This window comes from Salvelinus namaycush, chromosome 41, assembly GCF_016432855.1.
Source record: "Salvelinus namaycush isolate Seneca chromosome 41, SaNama_1.0, whole genome shotgun sequence".
NCBI classification, from domain to species: domain Eukaryota; kingdom Metazoa; phylum Chordata; class Actinopteri; order Salmoniformes; family Salmonidae; genus Salvelinus; species Salvelinus namaycush.
Window position 1 is genome coordinate 21,182,528 of NC_052347.1, and position 24,065 is coordinate 21,206,592.

General features: G+C 47.1%; 1 protein-coding gene across 1 annotated transcript in view; it reads left to right on the forward strand.

Moving 5' to 3' along the window:
• The window catches only part of LOC120034288 (tumor necrosis factor receptor superfamily member 16-like), a 36,432-nt gene extending 34,794 nt beyond the window's left edge, over nt 1-1,638 (forward strand). Inside the window, exon 5 of the mRNA XM_038980790.1 lies at nt 1,437-1,638. Within this exon, the coding sequence (XP_038836718.1) occupies nt 1,437-1,638 (202 nt within the window). The remainder of the gene's footprint in view (nt 1-1,436) is intronic.
• Nucleotides 1,639-24,065: the final 22,427 nt, after the last annotated feature.

Below are 24,065 nucleotides of genomic sequence, written 5' to 3' on the forward strand. Positions count from 1 at the left end.
CACAGATATAGGAATATATCACACAGATAGAAGCAGCTATCACACAGATATAAGAATATATCACACAGATAGAAGCAGCTATCCCACAGATATAAGAATATATCACACAGATAGAAGCAGCTATCACACAGATATAGGAATATATCACACAGATAGAAGCAGCTATCACACAGATAGAAGCAGCTATCCCACAGATAGAAGCAGCTATCACACAGATATAAGAATATATCACACAGATAGAAGCAGCTATCACACAGATATAGGAATATATCACACAGATAGAAGCAGCTATCACACAGATAGAAGCAGCTATCCCACAGATAGAAGCAGCTATCACACAGATAGAGGCAGCTATCACACAGATAGAAGCAGCTATCACACAGATAGAAGCAGCTATCACACAGATAGAGGCAGCTATCACACAGATAGAAGCAGCTATCACACAGATAGAAGCAGCTATCACACAGATAGAAGCAGCTATCACACAGATAGAAGCAGCTATCACACAGATAGAAGCAGCTATCACACAGATAGAAGCAGCTATCACACAGATAGGACCAGAGACAAAGCAGGGAGGATGATACATGTATGCAGACAGTGGGCTCAGGCTGGAGGAGGGAGAGAGAGTGAACTAGGACAGAGAGGTTGACTAGTCAGGGAAGGGGAATGACAGGCAGGATGGTGTTTGAGTGATGTAGCCCATGGCTAAAGAAAGGCAGGGAGCCAGATAGAGAGCGACTGTATGGTGAAATATTCAGTTACACCACATGATTACACGCACACACACACACCATAATGCATTTCAAAGGTCACACACTCAGAGTAAAAGGATTGACAGAGGTGAGTGACATATTAAACATTAGAAATGACGCACACAGACGCACGCACACACACATACATACAACACATACACACACAAGCATTTGCACACAACACATACACACACACGCCGATTCAAACACACCATGTACCAAGTAAACAAGCTCATCATCAAATCCAGTATCGATTGTAAAGTGCAGTCCAGTTGAAATCCGAGTGGCTACTTCGTCAACACAAACAGTTACGGGGCTACTTTAATATCTGTCTCCTTCCACTGTATAAACAGGTCCAACACTGTCTGTTAAAAGGCTTTGATTGACTGATTGATTAGATCATTAGGACTAGGAGGCTGCTCCAGCCAGAGACAACATTACAGTAAAAATGACGGAGGATTAAACCACGATGAGGCCAGAAGGCTTGTTTCCCTGCTGGTCCTTTAGGTTTACTGGAAGACTTTCAGAGATGTCTGATGACTGATCCCTCCTCGTCCCTTCCATGTTTCCTGATGACCAGCCCAACCACAAAACGTCCATTACTCGCATCACATCAATTAAACCACTTCTGGGAACACAGTGTTGTGGGCATGACTCACTTCTTCTCCGTTCACACCTTCCCAGGTGGAACAGCTGCAAGCAGAACAAACAGCCGGCTAACAACCACCAAGCCACAGCAGCCAATCAAACGGTGACGCCGGAGGGGGAGAAGCTGCACAGCGACAGCGGCATCTCAGTGGACAGCCAGAGTCTGCAGGAGCAGCAGCATGCAGCCCAGGCCCAGGTCCAGACACAGAGACAGGAACAGATAGGTGAGCTCCCATAACACTGTTACACTGTTACCCTACAACACACACTGTACACTTAGCTAGATGCTGTAATGGAAGTCTGTATGTCTGTGTGTTCACCTGTTGGGTCTGTTAGGAGATTCTATGCTAGCTGGACTAGGCATATACAAGTGAGAGATGAAAGTGGTAACAAAGTGAATTTAGGATACATATTTTATTATTGTACATAGCGAGTCTCAGATATTATCCCGTTGTGTGTACATACTTAGATACGACTTTGGAAATGTCACAAAAGAAGTCTTAACATGGGAGGTTATGAAGGAGGGAAGGATGAGTAGTCTACACAATTTACATCTGATATCGGTGTTTTACCAATGTATACCCCTTTACCCATGCTACATGTGACCCAGCCTTCGATATTTGGGTGAGAGAGAGAGACAGAGAGACAGAGAGACAGAGAGAGAGAGAGAGAGAGAGAGAGAGAGAGAGAGAGAGAGAGAGAGAGAGAGAGAGAGAGAGAGAGAGAGTGGACAGGGTGGTCCAGTATTCGGTGGGAGACAGCACCACTGCCTTGTGGGAAATACATGATGAATGGTCGTGAAGGAGGAGAGCAACTTTTTAAACGGAACAAGAAAGTGAAAACAAAAGCAAGAGCTTCAGGAATGTGAAGTGGTCTCTCTATAGAGCCTGGAGCAACCTATCTTCCTTTAATTCAAAAATCCATGGCAGAGACACAGTCAGTCCTCTTATACTGAGGAGAACCATGCTCTACTTACTCCTCTCTCCATCTCTTTAGCTCTTTCAACTTATCTCTCTCTTTCTGTGTCTCTCCATATCTACTCTTTCTCCCTCCCTTTCTATCTCCCCTTTTCTTTATCTCTCTCTCTCTGGAGTCTCAGTGGCGTGGCACAGTTTCTATCCCCTCAGAGGAGTGATAGAGAGAGCTTTGTCGTCAAAAGGAAGAGAGGAGACCAACTACAAAGTGAAGAGATTGTTTTTCCAACCTCCTAAGTGCTGAGCCAGAGCCTAAGGGGCCCTACACATCCAGTGACTCAGCGTCTCTCTCTATGCAGTCATGAATGCATAACTGAAGACGTTATGAATAGTAATGAGGTAGTTCAGAAGACAATTATAAAGTTATGTTCGTGAATCGTGAGTTAACTTATGCACCATCACCTGATCTGACCCTGGACCTCTGCTGTTTTGGATCTTACCCACAACCTAAATGCATACCCATGCCCATGTGATGTCTGGGAAGCCTGGGAAATGCTGCTATTGTTTTATTTTGCGTTGTGGGAATTCTATTCATTTCCCCCCACTCAGAAATGCAAAGCCTCAGTATAATGGAGAAAAGGGGGCATCTTTTCCTGGGGATTAGCATGTGATTGGGTCATTAAGTAGATGCCCGCCCCTTTAACCCTTGTTTCTGTGTGTGATTGGCTCGTTAGCAGGTGTTGTGTGATGGAGGCCAGGCCCGATCCCCCTGCCTGTTTAAATCTGATCCAGCAACAGTGTTTAATGTCTGCTAATTAGCGTCAGCGCTGTCTTTTGGCGCAGAAGCCATTAAAATACAGTACTGCACACAGTATGCTGTAGGTTGGGCGGCTACTCCACTAGTAAATGGGGACTTGTTAAAATATAAAACACCCAAGGGGGTGAGAATATGTACAATAAATCCATAAAATCACATGGATTTCCCTTTTCAAATGAACCATATTTTACACATACAGTATGACTGAAAAGCCCACAGCAGTCTTTGTAGACGGTGTCATACCCAGTCAAAACAAGTCAATTAAGATTTCAAGTGAAATATGAAAATCTATAAAAGATGCCATGTGCTTTTATTGACAAGCTCAAAAGGACTCCCCGCGTCCCTGCCTTGGGGTAAGAACTCCCAAAAGACTTACAGACATCTATAATAAGTCTTCTCTACTCTCCAGTGCAATCTGGTGATCTTTTAAAAAGCAATCTGTCTTTTCCCTCTGAGGCCCCTTCCCCTTTACACTGGAGTATTCCTTCCTCAAGGGGCAGAGGGGTGTTTAAAATTTAAATGGGACTCAAACCTCTCACTCATCTCTCATCATCGTGCCTCTGTCCTTAATCTGATCCCATTCTCTACCTGAACGATAGTCACGGAAACTGTCAATCAAAGTCTGCTCGTCCCAGGTTGGAGGGGCAGTGGGCTAAACCTAGTGTAGTACAACGCTAGTGTAGTAGGAGAGTAGCTAGTGTAGTAGTAAAGTAGCTATTAGGGGTAGGAGTGTAGCTAGTGCTTTAGGAGAGTGGCTAGTGGGGTAGGAGAGTAGTTAGTGGGGTAGAGGAGTAGCTGGTAGGGTAGGAGAGTAGCTAGTGAAGTAAGAGAGTAGCTAGTGTAGTAGGAGAGTAGCTAATGGGGTAGGAGAGCAGCTAGTGGGGTAGGATAGTAGCTAGTGGGGTAGGAGAGTAGCTAGTGGGGTAGGAGAGTAGCTAGAGGGGTAGGAGAGTAGCTAGTGGGGTAGGAGAGTAGCTAGTGGGGTAAAAGAGGAGCTAAATTGGTAGGAGAGTAGCTAGTGCATTAGGAGAGTAGCTAGTATGGTAGGAGAGTAGTTAGTGGGGTAGAGGAGTAGCTGGTAGGGTAGGAGAGTAGCTAGTGCATTGGGAGAGTAGCTAGTGCAGTAAGAGAGTAGCTAGTGTAGTAGGGGAGTAGCTAATGGGGTAGGAGAGCAGCTAGTGGGGTAGGATAGTAGCTAGTGGGGTAGGATAGTAGCTAGTGGGGTAGGAGAGTAGCTAGAGGGGTAGGAGAGTAGCTAGTGGGGTAGGAGAGTAGCTAGTGGGGTAAAAGAGGAGCTAAATTGGTAGGAGAGTAACTAGTGCATTAGGAGAGTAGCTAGTAGGGTAGGAGAGTAGCTAGTAGGGTAGAGGAGTAGCTAGTGGGGTAGGAGAGTAACTAGATGGGTAGGAGAGTAGCTAGTAGGGTAGAAGAGTAGCTAGATGGGTAGGAGAGTAGCTAGATGGATAGGAGTTTAGTTATTGGGGTAGGAGAGTGGCTAGTGGGGTAAGAGAGTAACTAGTGAGGTAGGAGAGTAACTAGTGGGGGAGGAGAGTAGCTGGTGGGGTAGGAGAGTAGCTGGTGGGGTAGGCGAGTAGCTAGTGGGATAGGAGAGTAGCTAGTGGGATAGGAGAGTAGCTAGTTGGGTAGAAGAGTAGCTAGATGGGTAGGAGTTTAGTTAGTGGGGTAGGAGAGTGGCTAGTGGGGTAAGAGAGTAACTAGTGGGGTAGGAGAGTAACTAGTGGGGGAGGAGAGTAGCTTGTGGGGTAGGAGAGTAGCTGGTGGGGTAGGCGAGTAGCTAGTGGGATAGGAGAGTAGCTAGTGGGTTAGGAGAGTAGCTAGAGGGGTAGGAGAGTAGCTAGTAGGGTAGGAGAGTAGCCAGTGGGGTAGGAGAGTAGCTAGTAGGGTAGAAGAGTAGCTAGATGGTTAGGAGAGTAGCTAGTGCATTGGGAGAGTAGCTAGTAGGGTAGGAGAGTAGCTAGCTAGTGGGGTAAGATAGTAGCTAGTGGGATAGGAGTGTAGCTAGTGGGTTAGGAGAATAGCTAGTGGGGTAGAATAGTAGCTAGATGGGTAGGATAGTAGTTAGTGGGGTAGGAGAGTAGCTAGTAGAGTAGGAGAGTAGCTAGTGGGGTGGGAGAGTAGCCAGTATGGTAGAAGAGTGGCTAGTAGAGTAGGAGAGTAGCTAGTGGGGTGGGAGAGTAGCCAGTAGGGTAGAAGAGTGGCTAGATGGGTAGGATAGTAGTTAGTGGGGTAGGAGAGTAGCTAGTGGGGAAGAAGAGTAGCTAGTGTAGTAGAAGAGTAGCTAGTAGAGTAGCAGAGTAGCAGAGTAGCTAGTGGGGTAGGAGTGTAGCTAGGAGAGTAGGAGAGTAGCTAGTGGGGAGGGAGAGTAGCTAGTAGGGTAGAAGAGTAACTAGATGGGTAGGATAGTAGTTAGTGGGGTAGGAGAGTAGCTAGTGGGGTGGGAGAGTAGCTAGTAGGGTAGAAGAGTAGCTAGATGGGTAGGATAGTAGTTAGTGGGGTAGGAGAGTAGCTAGTGGGGTGGGAGAGTAGCTAGTAGGGTAGAAGAGTAGCTAGATGGGTAGGATAGTAGTTAGTGGGGTAGGAGAGTAGCTAGTGGGGTGGGAGAGTAGCTAGTAGGGTAGAAGAGTAGCTAGATGGGTAGGATAGTAGTTAGTGGGGTAGGAGAGTAGCTAGTGGGGTGGGAGAGTAGCTAGTGTAGTAGAAGAGTAGCTAGTAGAGTAGGATAGTAGCTAGTAGGGTAGGAGAGTAGCTAGATGGTTAGGAGAGTAGCTAGTGGGGAAGAAGAGTAGCTAGTAGAGTAGGATAGTAGCTAGTAGAGTAGGAGAGTAGCTAGTAGAGTAGGAGAGTAGCTAGATGGTTAGGATAGTAGCTAGTGGGGAAGAAGAGTAGCTAGTAGAGTAGGATAGTAGCTAGTAGAGTAGGAGAGTAGCTAGATGGTTAGGATAGTAGCTAGTGGGGAAGAAGAGTAGCTAGTAGAGTAGGATAGTAGCTAGTAGAGTAGGAGAGTAGCTAGATGGTTAGGAGAGTAGCTAGTGGGGAAGAAGAGTAGCTAGTATAGTAGAAGAGTAGCTAGTAGAGTAGGAGAGTAGCTAGTGGGGTAGGAGAGGAGTTAGTGGGGTAGGAGAGGAGTTAGTGCAGTAGAAAGCTGGTGTAGTAAGGAGTAAAACCCTTTCTGTTGAGGAGGCAGCCCTGGGATGTGGATGAGGTAGACAGCAAAAGCTTTAGAGCAGGACAAATACTGACGTATTGCTTTGTCCAAAGCACTTTGAGACTAAATGAAAATAGCTATATAAATGCTAATCCATTATTGGTATTAATCATGAATAAATGTAACATATTGTAGTGAGGACCTCTGTACTGAGTAAAATAGAATAACTTGAGTCTGTATTGACTCAGTTCTAAAAGAAAGAGGGATGTCAGTGGTGGGAGGGGTACAGTGTGACAATCAGACAGAGAAGCTAGGGCCAAGTCACATTTACATTTTACATGTACACTTTGGAAATTTAGCAGACGCTCTAATCCAGACAGATTTACAGTCAGTGCATTCAATTAAGGTAGGTAAGACAACCACAAATCACAGTCCCTGTTTAAGCAAAATCACATCACAGAGAGGGTAATCGAATGTGAGGAGGAATGTGAGACGCCTCAAGGTGCCAGAGGCAATGAGGTACATGTAACTGCCGGCTGATTGACAGGTAGTGTATGAGGGGTCCTGGTCAAATGACCCTGGGGCAACAGAAGGTAATCAGCATGTCTCCTGTATTCCATTCTTGCCATTAAGAAGAGAGCAGTTGATTGCCTATTCACTACCGATCTCAATCGCAGTCTTAATCAGCTATCTTTAAAGCTTCGGAGTGGCCTGAAATTAAATCAGCATCGGCTGAACATGCTAATGGAAGATCGACTGTTAGATCGACTATTCTGAACATGCCCAGTAGAATTTCATCTGATAAAGACTGGTCAATAGCTTAGAATTGGAATGGGTGAAACAGTGGTTCCCATTTAAAGCTACCATTAGATTTTCTGTGTCAACAATATTTATCAAGGAAGCCACCAACTGACTCAGTAGGTTTACATTTGCAGTCTAGGGAGGGCTGCATGAACCATTCAAAGTGGAGATCCTGAAGAGGAACGCAAGTATGAAAAAACAGAATGATTCAGCAAAACTGCTCAATGTCTGTCTGCAGTGTCTGTCATGCCTGCAGGATGGCTGTCTAAACAGGAAGGAGAACAAGTCACAGACTGCATGACGTGCTCTGGAGAGAATCAACATGAATAACGAGAGCTAAAGGAGAGCCAGAGGATTTCAGAAAGAAATTGAATGTTTGTAGAATGAGAGAAGATCGACTGTAGCAGGCTTCGCCGAGCTCCGCCTCTGTGCACCACATACACTTAAACAGGCCTGATGATGTCATAGCGTGGTTGATACAAAAAAGCCCTTGTGAACCTTTAGAATTAGAGCTCTCTTCTGGCTGGCACAGGGGTGCATTGATCAAGACAAGAAAACAACCAGTGAGCTCGGAGCTCCTCTAAAAACCGCCTCTGCATTCCGGAAGCGTTTCCATGGCACCCCTCAACTGACAACAGGTTGAGGGCTTGTGGGAAAAGGGGACATTTGTCCCTCTTCCTCACTCCCTGTAGTAATGAGTTCAGTGAAACAGTTGGAGGGGTTGATGAGTTTGTGACCTCACAAGGCCCCCTACAGGGCAAAGTGTGTCAGAGTGGACACAGCATCAAAGACCGCTGACCACTGATACTGCGTTACTTCATACGACCAGAGAACATCTGCATGCTTCACCACTGATCATATATGTTTTTAACATGTTTCTCTCTCTCTCTCTCAGTGGTGAGGGTGGATGGGGGACCTGACTCACCTCCTCCCCAGGTCTGAGGAAGAGGAGAAGCCGCTGACAGGAAGGAGGAAAAGGAGGAGAGGGGGAAGTGGGGTTGCCATGGAAACCTTGATGTGGGAATGGACCTACAGTATAAGAGTACAGACTGAGTGGGCTTCTTGGATACAACAAGGAAGTTGACGACATTATCGCCCCTTTTCACCAAGGGTGGCCACTGGTTTCTGACTGACCTCTTGTCCCAGTATGGACCCTTATTGGACAGACTGGAGCATCAGAGGCTGACCCAGTATCTCTACACAGAACCCAACTCTGCCAGTGTGTCTTTGAACACTAAACCTCTCCGCCAGTACCAACCCTAACACCAACCCCAACACCAACCCCAAATGTCTGCCTCAAGTCACTAAAGATGCAATATCACTACCACCCATAATCCAAGAAGCATCACTGTGTTAGATATCCTGGTCTCTGTCTTTTCTGTCAGCTGGTGTTGACCAATCATTATGAAAAGTGTGTTAGTATGTTATCCCATGAAGGAGTTGTATCATGTGTCCCCATAAGTTCACTGCCAACTTCCTTTGACCATTTGCAAAAATTATTATTCATCCACCCCCAGATTCCCCCCTACTCACTCACATCATCAAATGTTTGTGCCTCAGAGGTAGATAAACTCTCTGTCCCCTCTCTCCCCTTGTCTGTACTCTCTCTCTCTCAGCGTGTAACTATCTGTCCCTCTTTCCATCCCTCCATCTATTCCTATCCTATCCTAGTGTGTTCTCAGGGCTAGTCCTGCAGTAGTCTCTCAGTGACTCTGTCACACCTCCAGACTGTCTTCTCAGACCTCAGCAGCCTGTTGTAATCCTCCATGTGATCCTGTCTGGTAGTATCCCACTGTTATCTATTCAACATAACTCAGTGGGGGAACGGTTATGCTGCGTTTAGATGGTACGAGGTAGACGGCGTTCGGATGTCATTGTTTTCAATGAGAGCACGACGGTAAATGCCGTTGAGGTCACGGAAGACGGGACATGCCACCAGAGTTAAAATATTTAAACTTTTGTTGTCTGTCGTAGCGTTGTTTTCTTCCGGATGTTGATTTGCACTGTTCGTTTACCGAAATCACCATAGCAACCATACCGTCGTCCTGGCTTGCTTTCTTCTTGTATGATGGTTTCTGCATCCCTCGTCTAAATGCAGCATTAGTCACCAATTCCAAAATCTCCTATCCTTTTTCTTACCACAGCCACAGACATTCCTAAGGTGTACAGGGACTGACACATTTGTGTTGTTGTTATACTGTTGCCTCTGATTACTGTGCTCTCCTATTCTCATTGGTTGTAGATCATTCCATCATTCCGTCACCACAACATGATACACCATCCCTCCTCTGTTTTCTGACACACTTGACTCCTTTTCTCCAGCCAACATGGACTCCAGGATTCTGTTGGAATGATTCATGCTTTGAATGTAACAGATTCTAGATGTTTCTCTCATGTCTGTTTGTGGCGCATCTGCCTCTCTTAGTGGTTTGAGTTACAAGGCTTCCTCAGCAGTGCAGCTCCATTACCCCAGGAGCTGTGATATGCAATATGAGGAGCATTTTTGGACTATTGAACATTGCTGACTCATTGACCTGACACATAATGTGATGTCCAACTGCCAAAAATGGAACTGTGACATCATCAGAAAGAGGCTCGGCAGTATCAGTATTCGAGGCTGTTCCATGGTAGACTGACGAGAGTTGGCTAGAAATAGTATACAGAGTTTATATACAAACACTGAATAGTAGGCTATACTCAAGACTCCCCTTAATTATCCATTATATTGTACTTGGTAATGAGTGGAGACATGGGACACTCGTCAGAGACTTCCGTCTCACTGAAATAAACACGAGCACTTGCACACACACACTCACGTGCAGATATGTGTGTGTGCTAAAGAGTGTGCGGTGGCGCTAATGTGTCTGCTGCGGTATGGTATGGTAGAGGTATGGGAGTAAACACAGGGGCCATTAGGGAGACATTCCTGACAGGCAGGTATATTTACCTCAGGGTTTCAGGTTCATTTAGCTTCACTCAGTCAGCTGGCTCTCATCTGGATCCCTCTGTTCTGTACTGCACAGAGACATATAGGACGCTTTTAAAGTGGCAACAATGTGACATTACCATTGCTCACCTCTCATGTGTCTGAGAGAGCAGTGACATTTTACTGTATCACAATAGTGGTCTGAAGCACTTATACACCCCCCCACCACACTCTCTCTGATGATAAACTGTATGTATTTGTTGCCTTTGATCACTTTTGTATGTATCTATATTGGCACGCAGCATACTGATCACGCAGTAGGTATTAGATGTTGGCAATGTAGCTACGCTAACTGTAAGTCCAGGTTTGATTCCCAGGGACATGTGATTACTCAGGGTCCCTTTGGTGTGGTTTGATGCTTCAATTTAGATGTAGGTAGATAGCAAAGTAGAGATATTAGCAGAGATACTTTTGTGTGTGTGTGAGAGAGAGAGAGAGAGAGAGAGAGAGAGAGAGAGAGAGAGAGAGAGAGAGAGAGAGAGAGAGAGAGAGAGAGAGAGAGAGAGAGAGAGAGAGAGAGAGAGAGAGAGAGAGAGAGAGAGAGAGAGAGAGAGAGAGAGAGAGAGAGAGATAATCTGGTGTAGCAAAGATACAGTAGGGAAGATGCTCTCATAGTAGTGAGTTTTGAGGCTTTATATAGAAAACAGACCAACACACCCACACTATATTCCCCCTGGAGGCCTCTCTCTGCTTGTGACATATCCAGTGGCTTCACACACACAGTGTTTCACAGAATATTATTGACAGCAGTGTGATTCATATTGCTCCACAATGGAAGTGCAGTAGGACCCAGTGGACCAACAGATTGGCATAATACCACTGACTGACAGGAGGGATTGTCATCAACAACTGGTGAACAACTGAACCTTTCACTGTGGCTGGCGGCCCCACGGGCCCAATCTAACACTGTGCTGTCTCACAGGTGAATAGAGGTGTCAATATAGAATCTACAGTATGACTCAATCTGTACTGTTCCTCCACAGCAGGGGACACTGGTAGAGTGAAGGACGATAATATAAGAATGTAAAGCTGAATAACGTTACAGACATAAATATGCAAAACATTCAATGTTCTTCTATTGTTTTTGTTATGAATATTATTCTCTTTTTTGAAATCAGTATTTTTTTGTAAACGGTTTCTTGTTTTAGCACTTATTAGATGTAATATGCACACTCAAAGACTGCTACACAAGTGCCTGTGTATAGAGTCAGGTGTCTTTGAGTTATGTTCAGAACACTTTCTGTTGTTCTTCTTCTTCTGTTTTTATTCTCCCTTGTTGTATGATCTGTGTTTTGTTTCATCATTTGAGTGTTACTGAAGGTTTCAGGAAGTATAGGCCATAGGTTAAAACATCCTACTGTTGTTGTTGAAATCCATATAGCATCATCTACGTACATGCCATCTGCTGTGGTCCTATTTTACCCACCACAATATACTCTATCTACAGTGCAAAAGTGGCAATATGTGATGAGCATGACCAGTATGTTTTTACATGTTCAGCTTGTCCAGAGGTTGTGGACAGACATGCCATGTATGAGGAGGATTCACTGTGATTCTCTATATTAATATCCAAGATATAATAAATCCCCACAGAAATTTCAGACCCCGTCCCCCCAAAAGCTGAATGTTACATGTGAATCTGAATGTTACTAGTGTAAAATGCATTGTGTAAATGTGAATTTCTTAGAGTTGTTACAATATATAAATACACTATAAAGTTGAAAAAGCAAACAAATTAGTTATCTGGTAGAATAAAAACAAATGTAATTGCACCTTTGTCAAGTCATTTGTCCTCAATACTGAATGTTGATAATATAGCAAGTCAGCTGATGGATTCTCATTCCCTACTGGGAATTCATTGTTGCTTGGGAAAGAAATATAGTGGACACAATACACTGAAATATGCTTCTTCGCTTAAAACATCTAAAATTGCCAATGTTTAACACTGGTAGTCGGCTATCTCTCCCGGGAAATCCTTGATTATAACAATATTGGACAGCACCCAGTACAAACTCTCCCGACCCTCATCTATAACAGATTTTTTTAACAATAGTTACAGGAATAATCTCTGTGGGTTTGTGTCTCATTGACAGTTTTGGCTTTCTGTATGAAAATACCCAAAAGGTTCCCCTTTAGAATTACCCCCAAAGTATTTCTGAAAAAGGCCTCAAGCTAATGAAAATAAAATGTTAAAACCACAAAGTACGGAGCATGTGACCTTAGCCAAACCACAGTTAAAAACAGGACCATATGTGAGGGTTCATTGGACTGTTGGAGTCTAGTTCTCTATTCTCTTATCATCAGGTACGCGTTCAATAACATGGAGATGTCTGGTAGATATGGTTCTCACACACACACACCCACACACACACACACACACACACACACACACACACACACACACACACACACACACACACACACACACACACACACACACACACACACACACACACACAGCAGAGACTACAGATAAGACATAGTGTGATGAATTGCTGAATCATCAGAATGTGCGGTTGATCCCAAACCAGCAAACCAGATGGGAGCTAGACACGCTACATAGTTTAATAGACACGCTACATAGTATAATTTGATTAGCCGGGACCGTTCAAATAGAGGCGCTAATCAAATGCTGAAATGTATTTTTTTCCCTACCTGAACATTAATCAAGAGCATGAGTCAGCTGAAATTGCAAAGAAAGGAACATCGTTAAAGAGAAAAAAAGAACAACCATGACTAAAATGGATGTATGTGGAGATGCGGGGGAAAAGCGTTCAGAAATGTGATTGAGGCGATCACATTCAATGTGGATGATGTCATTAATTATGCTTACTGTATAAAGTATATGCAAATACTGACCTTCATAAGTCTAACCTCATTCAACTTTTTGGTGTTTTGTGTAACAGATGTCTCTGTCACGTATGCTCCCTCTCCGGCCTCTAGGTCATCAGGCTGCTGATTATCCCACACACCTGTCACCATCATCTCGCGCACCAGCGCCTCATGACACTCACCTGGACTCCATCACCTCCTTAATTAACTTCCCTATATCTGTCACTCCCCTTGGTTCTTTCCTCAGGTGTTATTGACTCTGTTTTCATGTCGGTGTGTTGTTTGTGTTACGTGTTTATTGTTTCATTTATTTATTAAAACACTCACTCCCTGAACTTGCTTCCTGACTCTCAGCTCACTCGTTACAGTCTCTTTCCATACACCACTGTTTGGAGGCTGGAAATGCATGTACAGTGCATTCAGAAAGACTTCAGATCCCTTCCCTTTTTCCACATTTTTATATATTACAGCCTTATTCTAAAATGGGTTAAATAAAAACATTTCCTCATCAAGGGGCGGCAGGTAGCCTAGTGGTTAGAGCGTTGGATTTGTAACCGAAAGGTTGCAAGATCGAATCCCCGAGCTGACAAGGTAAAAATCTGTTGTTCTGCCCCTGAATAAGGCAGTTAACCCACTGTTCCTAGGCCATCATTGTAAATAAGAATTTGTTCTTAACTGACTTGCCTAGTTAAATAAAGGTAAAATAAAAAATCTACACACAAAACCCCATAATGACAAAGCAAAAACAGATTTTTAGAAATGTTACCAAATTTATGAGAAAACAGAAATACATTATTTACATAAATATTGAGAACCTTTGCTGTGAGACTCGAAATTGAGCTCAGGTGTTTCCATTGATCATTTTTGAGATGTTTCTACAACTTGATTGGAGTCCACCTGTGGTAAATGCAATTGATTGGAAAGGCACACACCTGTCTATATAAGGTCCCACAGCTGACAGTGCATGTCAGAGCAAAAACCAAGCCCTGAGGTTGAAGGAATTGTCTGTACAGCTCCAAGACAGGATTGTGTCGAGGCACAGATCTGGGGAAGGGTACCAAAACATTTCTGCAGCATTGAAGGTCCCCAAGAACACAGTGGCCTCCTTCAATCTTAAATGGAAGAAGTTTGGAACCACCAAGAACCTTCCTAGAGCTGGCCGCCCTGCCAAACTGAGCAATCGGAGGAAAAGGGTCTTGGTCAGGAAGGTGACCAAGAACCTGATGGCTACTCTGACAGAGCTACAAAGTTCCTCTGTGGAGATGGGAGAACCTTCCAGAAGGTCAACCATCTCTGCAGCACTCCACCAATCAGGCCTTTATGGTAGAGTGACCAGACGGAAGCCACTCCTCAGAAAAAGGCACATGACAGCCATCTTGAAGTTTGCCAAAAGACACCTAAAGACTCTCAGACCATGAGAAACAAGATTCTATGGTGTGATAAAACCTGAATGTCTGAGTGCCAAGCGTTACGTCTGGAGGAAACCTGGCACCATCCCTACGGTGAAGCATGGTGGTGGCAGCATCATGCTGTGGGGATGTTTTTCAGCGGCAGGGACTAGGAGACTAGTCAGGATTGAGGGAAAGATGAATGGAGCAAAGTACAGAAAGATCCTTGATGAAAACCTGCTCCAGAGCACTCCGAACCTCAGACTGGGGCGAAGGTTCACCTTCCAACAGGACAACAACTCTAAGCACACAGCCAAGACAACGCAGGAGTGGCTTCCGGACAAGTCTCTTAATGTCCTTGAGTGGCCCAGCCAGAGCCCGGACTTGAACCCGAACTAACATCTTTGGAGAGACCTGAAAATGGCTGTGCAGCAATCCTCCCCATCCAACCTGATAGAGTTTGAGAGGATCTGCAGAGAAGAATGGAAGAAACTGTCACGAATTCCGCCATAGTCGGTTCCTCTCCTTGTTCGGGCGGCATTCGGCGGTCGACGTCACCGGTCTTCTAGCCATCGTCAATCCACTTTTAATTGTTTTCCCGCACACGTGTATTTCACCCTCTGTTCCCCCCATGTCTGTGTGTGGAATTGTTTGTTGTTACGTGTATGTGCACGTCAGACTGGTTTGCGCCGGGTTATGTCAACCCGTATTGTTTATTGTTCTTAGTGCCGTGTGTCTGTTCGCCGTAATAAAGGGCTCCGTTTGCTATCCAATTCTGCTCTCCTGCGCCTGACTTCCCTGCAGCCAGTTACGCATACACTACAGAATTCCACACCCGAGTATGGAGTCAGCAGGAGCAGGTACCTCTGGTAGAGGAGTCGAGGAGCGCGTCCGGGAGCACACGGTGTTGATTCACTGTCACGATCGTTATAAGGAGTGGACCAAGATGCAGCGTGGTATGTTTCCATCCTTTTATTTGGAAGAGAAACTAAAGAACAAAAACAATAAAGCGAACATACGAAACGTGAAGCTCAGATTAGTGCTCACAGGCAACTATAACTAGACAAGATCCCACAAAGCACAATGGGGAAATGGCTACCTAAATATGATCCCCAATCAGAGACAACGATAAACAGCTGCCTCTGATTGGGAACCATACCAGGCCAACATAGATATATAATTCCCCTAGATAACCCACCCTTAATCACACCCCGACCTAACCAACATAGAGAATAAACAGCTCTCTATGGTCAGGGCGTGACATTCACCATCTCGGCGCCGCCATGGATCGCGTCGTCCAGACAATGGACCGCTGGGAGAGACAGAGAGTCCCTCCAGCGCCCCCACCAGCAAAACAGGGGACTCCGCTACTCACCCCCTCCACACCCGGTTCAAGTGGGATTCGTCTCGCACTTCCCAGGGAGTACGATGGGACGGCTGCACGCTGCAAGGGTTTCCTGCTGCAGCTAGATTTATATCTGGCGACCGTCCACCCAGCTCCCTCCGGCCATGAGCGGTTGTCTGCCTTCATCTCGTGCCTCTCGGGGAGAGCCCTGGAGTGGGCCAACGCTGAGTGGGGAGAAGGAGATGCGGCATTGGACCCCTTCGAGGATTTCACTCTCCGCTTCCGGGCAGTCTTCGACCACCCGCCCGAGGGTAGAGCGGCGGGTGAAAGTCTCTTCCATCTGAGGCAGGGGACGAGGAGCGCGCAGGAGTTGGCAATGGACTTCTGGGCCCTGGCCGCCGGCGCGGGATGGAACGGCAGGGCCCTGATCGACCACTATCGCTGCAGTTTGCGCGAGGACGTCCGTCGGGAGTTGGCCTGCAGGGTCACCACCCTCACCTTCGACCAGCTGGTGAACCTGTCCATTTGGCTGGATAACCTGCTGGCTACCCGCGGACGTTCAGATCGGGGTCTGTCAGTTCCATCCCCCAGCGCCACCGCTCCGATGCCCATGGAGATGGGAGGTGCTGTGCGTAGGGAGACTGGAGGAGGTTCTGGCTCGTGCACCATCTGTGGCCGCAGAGGTCACACTGCCGGTCGGTGCCGGGTTGGTTTCTCTGGGGGTTGAGGCAGCAGGCAGGGCACTCTCGTGTCACCCCAGGTGAGCCGGCACCATTCTCCCCCAGAGCCCTCTGTTGCACACGTTTTTTGTATGTTACTTTTCCTGAGTTTTCCCCACATTCCCAGTGTAAGGCGCTCGTCGATTCAGGCGGTGGCTGGGAATTTTATAGACAGATCATTCGCCCATAGCTTAGGGATCCCCATTGTTCCAGTGGCTATGCCTTTCCCAGTTCATGCCTTAGACAGTCGACCATTAGGGTCAGGGTTGATTAGGGAGGCCACCGCTCCTCTGGGCATGGTGATACAGGAGGGTCACAAGGAGAGAATCAGTCTCTTCCTGATTGACTCTCCTGCGTTTCCCATGGTGCTAGGCCTACCCTGGTTAGCTTGTCATGACCCCACTGTTTCATGGCAACGGGGGGCTCTCACGGGGTGGTTGTGAGAGTGCTCGGGGAGGTGTTTAGGAGTTTCCGTTGGTGCTACTACGGTGGAAAGTCCAGACCAGGTCTCCACCGTGCGCATTCCCCCCGAATATTCCGACTTGGCTCTCGCCTTCTCCCAAAGAGGGCGACTCAATTACCACCTCATCGTCGGGGGATTGTGTGATAAATCTCCTGGTAGACGCCGCACTTCCCAGGAGTCACGTGTATCCCCTGTCACAGGAGGAGACGGTGGCTATGGAAACATATGTCTCCGAATCCCTGCGTCAGGGGTTAATTCGGTCCTCTACTTCACGCGCCTCCTCGAGTTTCTTTTTTGTGAAGAAGAAGGAGGGAGGTCTGCGCCCGTGTATTGACTATCGAGGCCTAAACCAGATCACTGTGAGGTACAGTTACCCGCTAACGCTCATAGCCATAGCGATTGAGTCAATGTGCTTCTTCACCAAACTAGAACTCAGGAGCGCGTACAACCTGGTGTGTATCCGGGAGGGAGAAGAATGGAAGACGGCATTTAGTACCACCTCAGGGCATTATGAGTACCTCGTCATGCCGTACGGGTTGATGAATGCTCCATCAGTCTTCCAAGCCTTTATAGACAAGAATTTCAGAGACCTGCACGGGCAGGGTGTAGTGGTGTATATTGATGACATTCTGATATACTCCGCTGCATGCGCCGAGCATGTGTCCCTGGTGCGCAGGGTGCTTGGTCGACTGTTGGAGCATGACCTGTACGTCAAGGCTGAGAAATGCCTGTTCTTACAGCAGTCCGTCTCCTTCGTAGGGTACCGCATTTCCACCTCAGGGGTGGAGATGGAGAGTGACCGCATTTCAGCCGTGCGTAATTGGCCGACTCCCACCACGGTAAAGGAGGTGGAGCGGTTTCTAGGGTTTGCCAATTACTACCGGAGGTTTATCCGGGGTTTTGGTCAGGTAGCGGCTCCCATTACCTCACTGCTGAAGGGGGGCCCTGTACGTTTGCAGTGGTCGGCTGAGGAGGACAGGGCTTTTGGTCACCTGAGGGCTCTGTTTACCTCGGCTCCCGTGCTGGCCCATCCGGATCCCTCTTTGGCGTTCATAGTGGAGGTGGACGCGTCCGAGGCTGGGATAGGAGCCGTGCTCTCTCAGCGCTCGGGTACGCCACCGAAGCTCCGCCCCTGTACCTTCTTCTCGAAGAAGCTCAGCCCGGTGAAGTGAAACTATGACGTGGAGGACCGGGAGCTGTTGGCTGTCGTCAAGGCTTTGAAGGCGTGGAGACATTGGCTTGAGGGGGCTAAACACCCTTTTCCCATCTGGACTGACCACCGCAATCTGGAGTACATCCGGGCAGCGAGGAGACTGAACCCTCGCCAGGCAAGGTGGGCCATGTTTTTCACCCGTTTTGTTTTCACCCTTTCTTACAGACCAGGTTCCCAGAATGTGAAGGCAGAGGCACTGTCCCGGCTGTATGACACAGAGGAGCGGCCCATGGATCTCAACCCCATACTCCCGGCTTCCTGCCTGTTGGCGCCGGTAGTATGGGAGCTGGATGTGGACATTGAGCAGGCGTTACGTGCAGAGCCCACTCCCCTCCAGTGTCCCGCTGGGCGTCTGTACATTCCGTCTGCTGTCCATGACCGGCTGATCTATGGGCCCACACGTCACCCTCCTCTGGTCATCCAGGCATCGGTCGGACGATGCGCTGTCTGAGTGGGAAGTACTGGTGGCCCACTTTGGCTAAGGACATGAGGGTTTATGTTTCCTCCTGCTCGGTGTGCGCCCAGTGTAAGGCTTCTAGGCACCTGCCCAGAGGTAAACTACACCCCTTACCCGTTCCACAACGGCCTTGGTCGCACCTGTCGGTCGATTTCCTTACCGATCTTCCTCCTTCACAGGTTAACACCACAATCCTGGTCGTTGTGGACCGTTTTTCTAAGTCCTGTCGTCTCCTCCCTCTGCCCGGTCTCCCTACAGCCCTACAGACAGCGGAGGCCTTGTTCACTCACATCTTCCGGCACTACGGGGTGCCTGAGGATACAGTGTCTGACCGGGGTCCCCAGTTCACGTCGAGGGTCTGGAGAGCGTTCATGGAGCGTCTGGGGGTCTCCATCAGCCTTACCTCGGGTTTTCACCTCGAGAGTAACGGGCAGGTGGAAAGTTAACCAGGATGTGGGTATGTTTCTGCGGTCGTATTGCCAGGACCGGCCGGGGGAGTGGGCGGCGTTCGTGCCCTGGGCAGAGATGGCCCAGAACTCGCTTCGCCACTCCTCCACTAACCTCTCCCCCTTCCAGTGCGTACTGGGGTATCAGCCGGTTCTGGCTCCTTGGCATCAGAGTCAGACCGAGGCTACTGCGGTGGACGACTGGTTCCGGCGCGCGGATGAGACATGGGGCGCCGCCCATGTCCACCTTCAGCGCGCCGTGCTGCGCAGAAAGCCAGCGTAGACCGTCACCGCAGTGAGGCCCCGGTGTTCGCACCGGGGGACCAGGTCTGGCTCTCCACCCGAAACCTGCCCCTCCGCCTGCCCTGCCGGAAGCTGGGTCCGCGGTTTGTGGGGCCGTTCAAAGTCCTGAGGAGACTGAACGAGGTGTGTTACAGGTTCCAGCTCGCCCCGATTACCGTATTAACCCCTCGTTCCATGTGTCTCTCCTTAGGCCGGTGGTGGCTGGTCCGCTCCAGGAGTCTGAGGTGCGGGAGTTGCCTCCGCCGCCTCTAGACATCGAGGGGGCCCCGGCATACGCCGTTCGCTCCATACTGGATTCAAGGCGTCGGGCGAGGGGCCTTCAGTACCTCGTGGAGTGGAAGGGGTACGGTCTGGAGGAGAGATGCTGGGTTCCGGTGGAGGACGTGTTGGACCCTTCAATGCTGCGGGAGTTCCACCGCCTCCGTCCGGATCGTCCTGCACCTCGCCCTCCGGGTCGTCCCCGAGGCCGGTGTTGGCGCGCTGCTGGAGCCTCGCGTCAAGTGGGGTACTGTCACGACTTCCGCCGAAGTCGGTTCCTCTCCTTGTTCGGGTGGCGTTCGGCGGTCGACGTCACCGGTCTTCTAGCCATCGCCGATCCACTTTTCATTTTCCATTTGTTTTGTCTTGGTTTCCTGCACACCTGGTTTACATTCCCTCATTATTTGACGTGTATTTAACCCTTTGTTCCCCCCATGTCTGTGTGTGGAATTGTTTGTTGTTACGTGTATGTGCACGTCAGACTGGTTTGCGCCGGGTTATGTCAACCCGTATTTGTTTATTGTTCTTAGTGCCGTGTGTCTGTTCGCCGTAATAAAGGGCTCCGTTTGCTACCCAATTCTGCTCTCCTGCGCCTGACTTCCCTGCAGCCAGTTACGCATACACTACAGAAACTCCCCAAATACAGGTATGCCACGCTTGTAGCGTCATACCCAAGAAGACTTGAGGCTGTAATTGCTGCCAAATGTGCTTCAACAAACTACTGAGTAAAGGATTTGAATACTTATGTAAATTTGATATTTCAGTTATTTATTTATTTCTAAATGTACAAAAATGTCTAAAAACCTGTTTTTGCTTTGTTATTATGGGGTATTGTGTGTGGATTGATGAGGTAAAAAAAACAATTTCATGTTACATAATAAGGCTGTAACATACCAGAAAGGATTCCTTTGAAGTGATTGCTTGACAATCAGATGAAGGCATCGTGATTGGTTGTTTGTATGCCACAATGAAAGGCAATACATTTTAAAAGTTAAATGACAAATCTTTACGAATAGGTCTACAGAGATCCTATTGAATTAATAGCAGTTCTATATGGAATTCTATGATAAGGCCCAGAGAAAATACACCCCTGCTAACCTGAATGTTACAGAAACTCTGACTTGGTGTACTTTCTCCTTTATCTCATCCACTGACCATGTTGAATAGCCTGTGAGACATCAGAACTCTTACCACTCATTGTTGTGTCTACAGACTCTGGTAAGCAGAGACTTTGCCTGTTGGAAGCAGTTCAGAATAAGGTCAAGGTGATTGACGAAGGCATCTTATTGCCTGATCGAAGATGACACAGGCGTAGGCCTAGAACAAGGCAGGCATGAGAGAAAGTGATTCACATACACAGAAAAACACTCCCAGAATGCGTTGGCACACGCAGTCAACCCAAAGACAGCTGCAGAGCCACCCTATAGTCTTTCATCCCTTTCTGAACATAGACCACAGATTGGTAGGTAGGACTACTGCTGTACTGAGATCATTATCAAGTCGCTCTGTTACTGTTCCTGCTGCTGGGTTTTACTGGGTTTTCTCAGGTGTTTGTTTACAAGTCTCTGTAGTGATCTGTGTGGGGAGCTGGCTGGAACAGGCTACAGGGCATCATCCAACATGTCGGTTTCCTCTCCTCTCCTCTCTGGGCTAGTAGAAACTGGTGTTAGAACTTGGCGTTAGAACGCCCATGAGGAAAGCATCTGGAACACCACAGCAATTAACACGAGTAAATCAAACAGCCCCACCCATCCTCCATTCCTCCATCCTTCCACACAGGTGGAGAGGGACCACCCTGTCTGTCACTCTGCCTTATGAGAGGGAGAGGGAGAATAGGGAGAGAGAGACATACCCCTCCCTGGGATGGAGACCAGCTGTAAGCACCCGACCCTTTAAGTGTCTTGCCCCCCTCCCCTCTCAACCCACCCACTCACACACACCCTTACTCATCTATATCCAATTATCTGTTTCCAATGCCAGGGTACTAGTGATACTGTTGAGCACTTAAAAGTAATTCACAACCTACAGCATTGCAACACAAATTGTACTCCCTCCCTCCCGACCACACCCCACAACACTTTCACTCATACAAAAGTCTGGAAATGAGGCCACACACACTCACACATGCAGCCATACATGCACACACACACGCACAGACACACACACACAAATGAGGCCATTACCCTGTCACTGTTTCTTCATTATGTGATTCCGTTCCCATTGTGTTAACCATTGACCACAATGACAGCACCACCCGCCTGTCTATTTGTGACAGTTGCCTTGAAAAGCAACTCATCCTATTTTCCAACGGCTGAGTTTAGGTCTGGCTAATTTCACATGGTCTGCTGACATTAAGATGATTTAACTGCAATACGATCATGTGTCTGTAATTTACATACCAGTATCGGACTGATGTCTCATGCCTTAACAAACCATTGTGGTTGGCTGCTAAACACAGACACCTGGTTGTTGATAGTCAGCAGAGCTTTTACAGTAATGGGATACAAGCAGAAAGGATCAGACAACACTTTGTCTGCATTCATCTCTGCTCTGACACACCTGAGTCTCTGGGAGTTCTCTTCATCCGCTACTTTGTTGATAAGACAAGACAGGATTTATTTCTTCCTGTTGTCCCAGTGGATTTAAGCGTCTATTATACACACACACACACACTAAACAGACGCTGGCATACACAAACTGATTTTCCAGACAGGAAGGCATACAACACCATAGTCTGGAGTCTGATCCGGTACAGACCAAAAACACTCAGACATTTCTGATAATACCAAGGTGAACGGAACGGGGCAAAATTATATTCCACCATTAGACCAAGCCAAATCCTGCTTAGCATTGCTGGTATCAGTTACATGAACCTGAGAAAGTGAGGAAGCAGCCTACCTATCCTTCCAAACTCATAATGCAACAAGGGCTGTGGGCCAAACAAGAGAGGCTTGCTTTCAAAGAGTGTAACAGTTTACTTTTTCTCTGTACTTTGTTCCATCATTCAAACCCACCAATTGCTGTCACCAACAATACACCGTGAGTTTGTTTTTCTCTGCAGGGCTCAGATGCATTTGGCTCTATGCCGTCTGAACACCAAGCATCTCCTACGTGCATAAGGTGGGTATGTGGGCCCCCTGTGTGTATAGCATGTGACTGCATGCAGATGCTTATGCAAGGGACAAGTTTTTTGCATGTTTGGAATACAATCTATATACGCAAGTAATAGGGTGTGTGTGTGTGTCCATGTATACGTGTGCGCTTGTGTTTGTGAATGAATGAGTCACTGAGTCAGTGAGACGGGGATATCTGACAGAGAGCCAGAAGAAAGCAGGGTTGCTATGGATCCCACACACGTCCCCCCAGGGAAAGCCTGAGGCTGCTGGGTACCCAGGGCACGTCTCCACGTCTCCCTGACTCTGACTCAGGCTGCCTACATGGCTGTCTCTGTGACAGTGAGGAAGAGGAGGCAGGCTGCTCTGCACGTACCGTACTGTAATGAGCTAGGGAGTCACTTTAATGATAATCGCCTGCATGTGTTTGTGCCAAGTCCATTACACTGAGACAATAAAGCACACCTGTCATTCGGCAGCAGTAGTTCTTCTCCATTTCTCTCTCCACTCATCGCTGAATATACCATATCAAGGGGAAATCATCACTATTAACAGTAGTGAATGGGAGACTGCCCAGAGGGGCTACCGTGCCCCCCACCCCACCCCATCTACACCACAGCCAATCCTTAGATGACATTATGAAGAATGAATAAGTCTCACTTTATTTTCTTCATCTCACCAGTCAAGCTGTCTGATAAATGTTTGTTTTTTTACTTTTTAAACCAGAAACAGACAAACAACCAACTGCAGCATTACCCACTTAAAAATGCCAGCAACCAACCAGGGAAGTGGGCTACTGTCCAAAACATAAATGGATAAGAAAAGAAAACAAAAAAAGCATATAAATTTTTTTATAATATTGTGATGCGTCTGCCAGGAAGTGAAGTGATGCAAATGGTAAATTAGTTTTTCTGGGCTTGAATTCATTGGCATTCATAAAGTATTTAAAGGGTTAGTTGGAGTTCTCCATTGTTACGTTATTTATATGAAGAGTCAAAACTCATTACATATCATTCTGAGTAGCACAAATATATTTAATCATAGGACAGCTAATAGAACCCTCACATCCCATAGATCATTACTCTCCCAGTACAAAGCCATGCTGAAACCACAGTGGACTTTATTGTTCAGGAAATGCCATACAAACAACACTGATTTCGCAACATGTTGGGACAGTAACAAGTTGCCCTGAAAAACGTCTGTATTTTACAGATGAGACCCTCTGTTAAACGTTTATAAACGGTTGCCAATGCATGGTAATGAAGAAGACAGCTCCCAAACTAAAATAAAAGTACAGATGTAGGATCTTAATTTGATCACTCTTTTGTTGTTGAGAATTTTCCTGCACAGCAGGAAATGCAAACTTGTAGTGTATTCAAGTTTTTAAAAGGCTTCTAAAGTTTGTAAATTCTGACTTGATTTGCCCTAATGAAAAATGTATCAA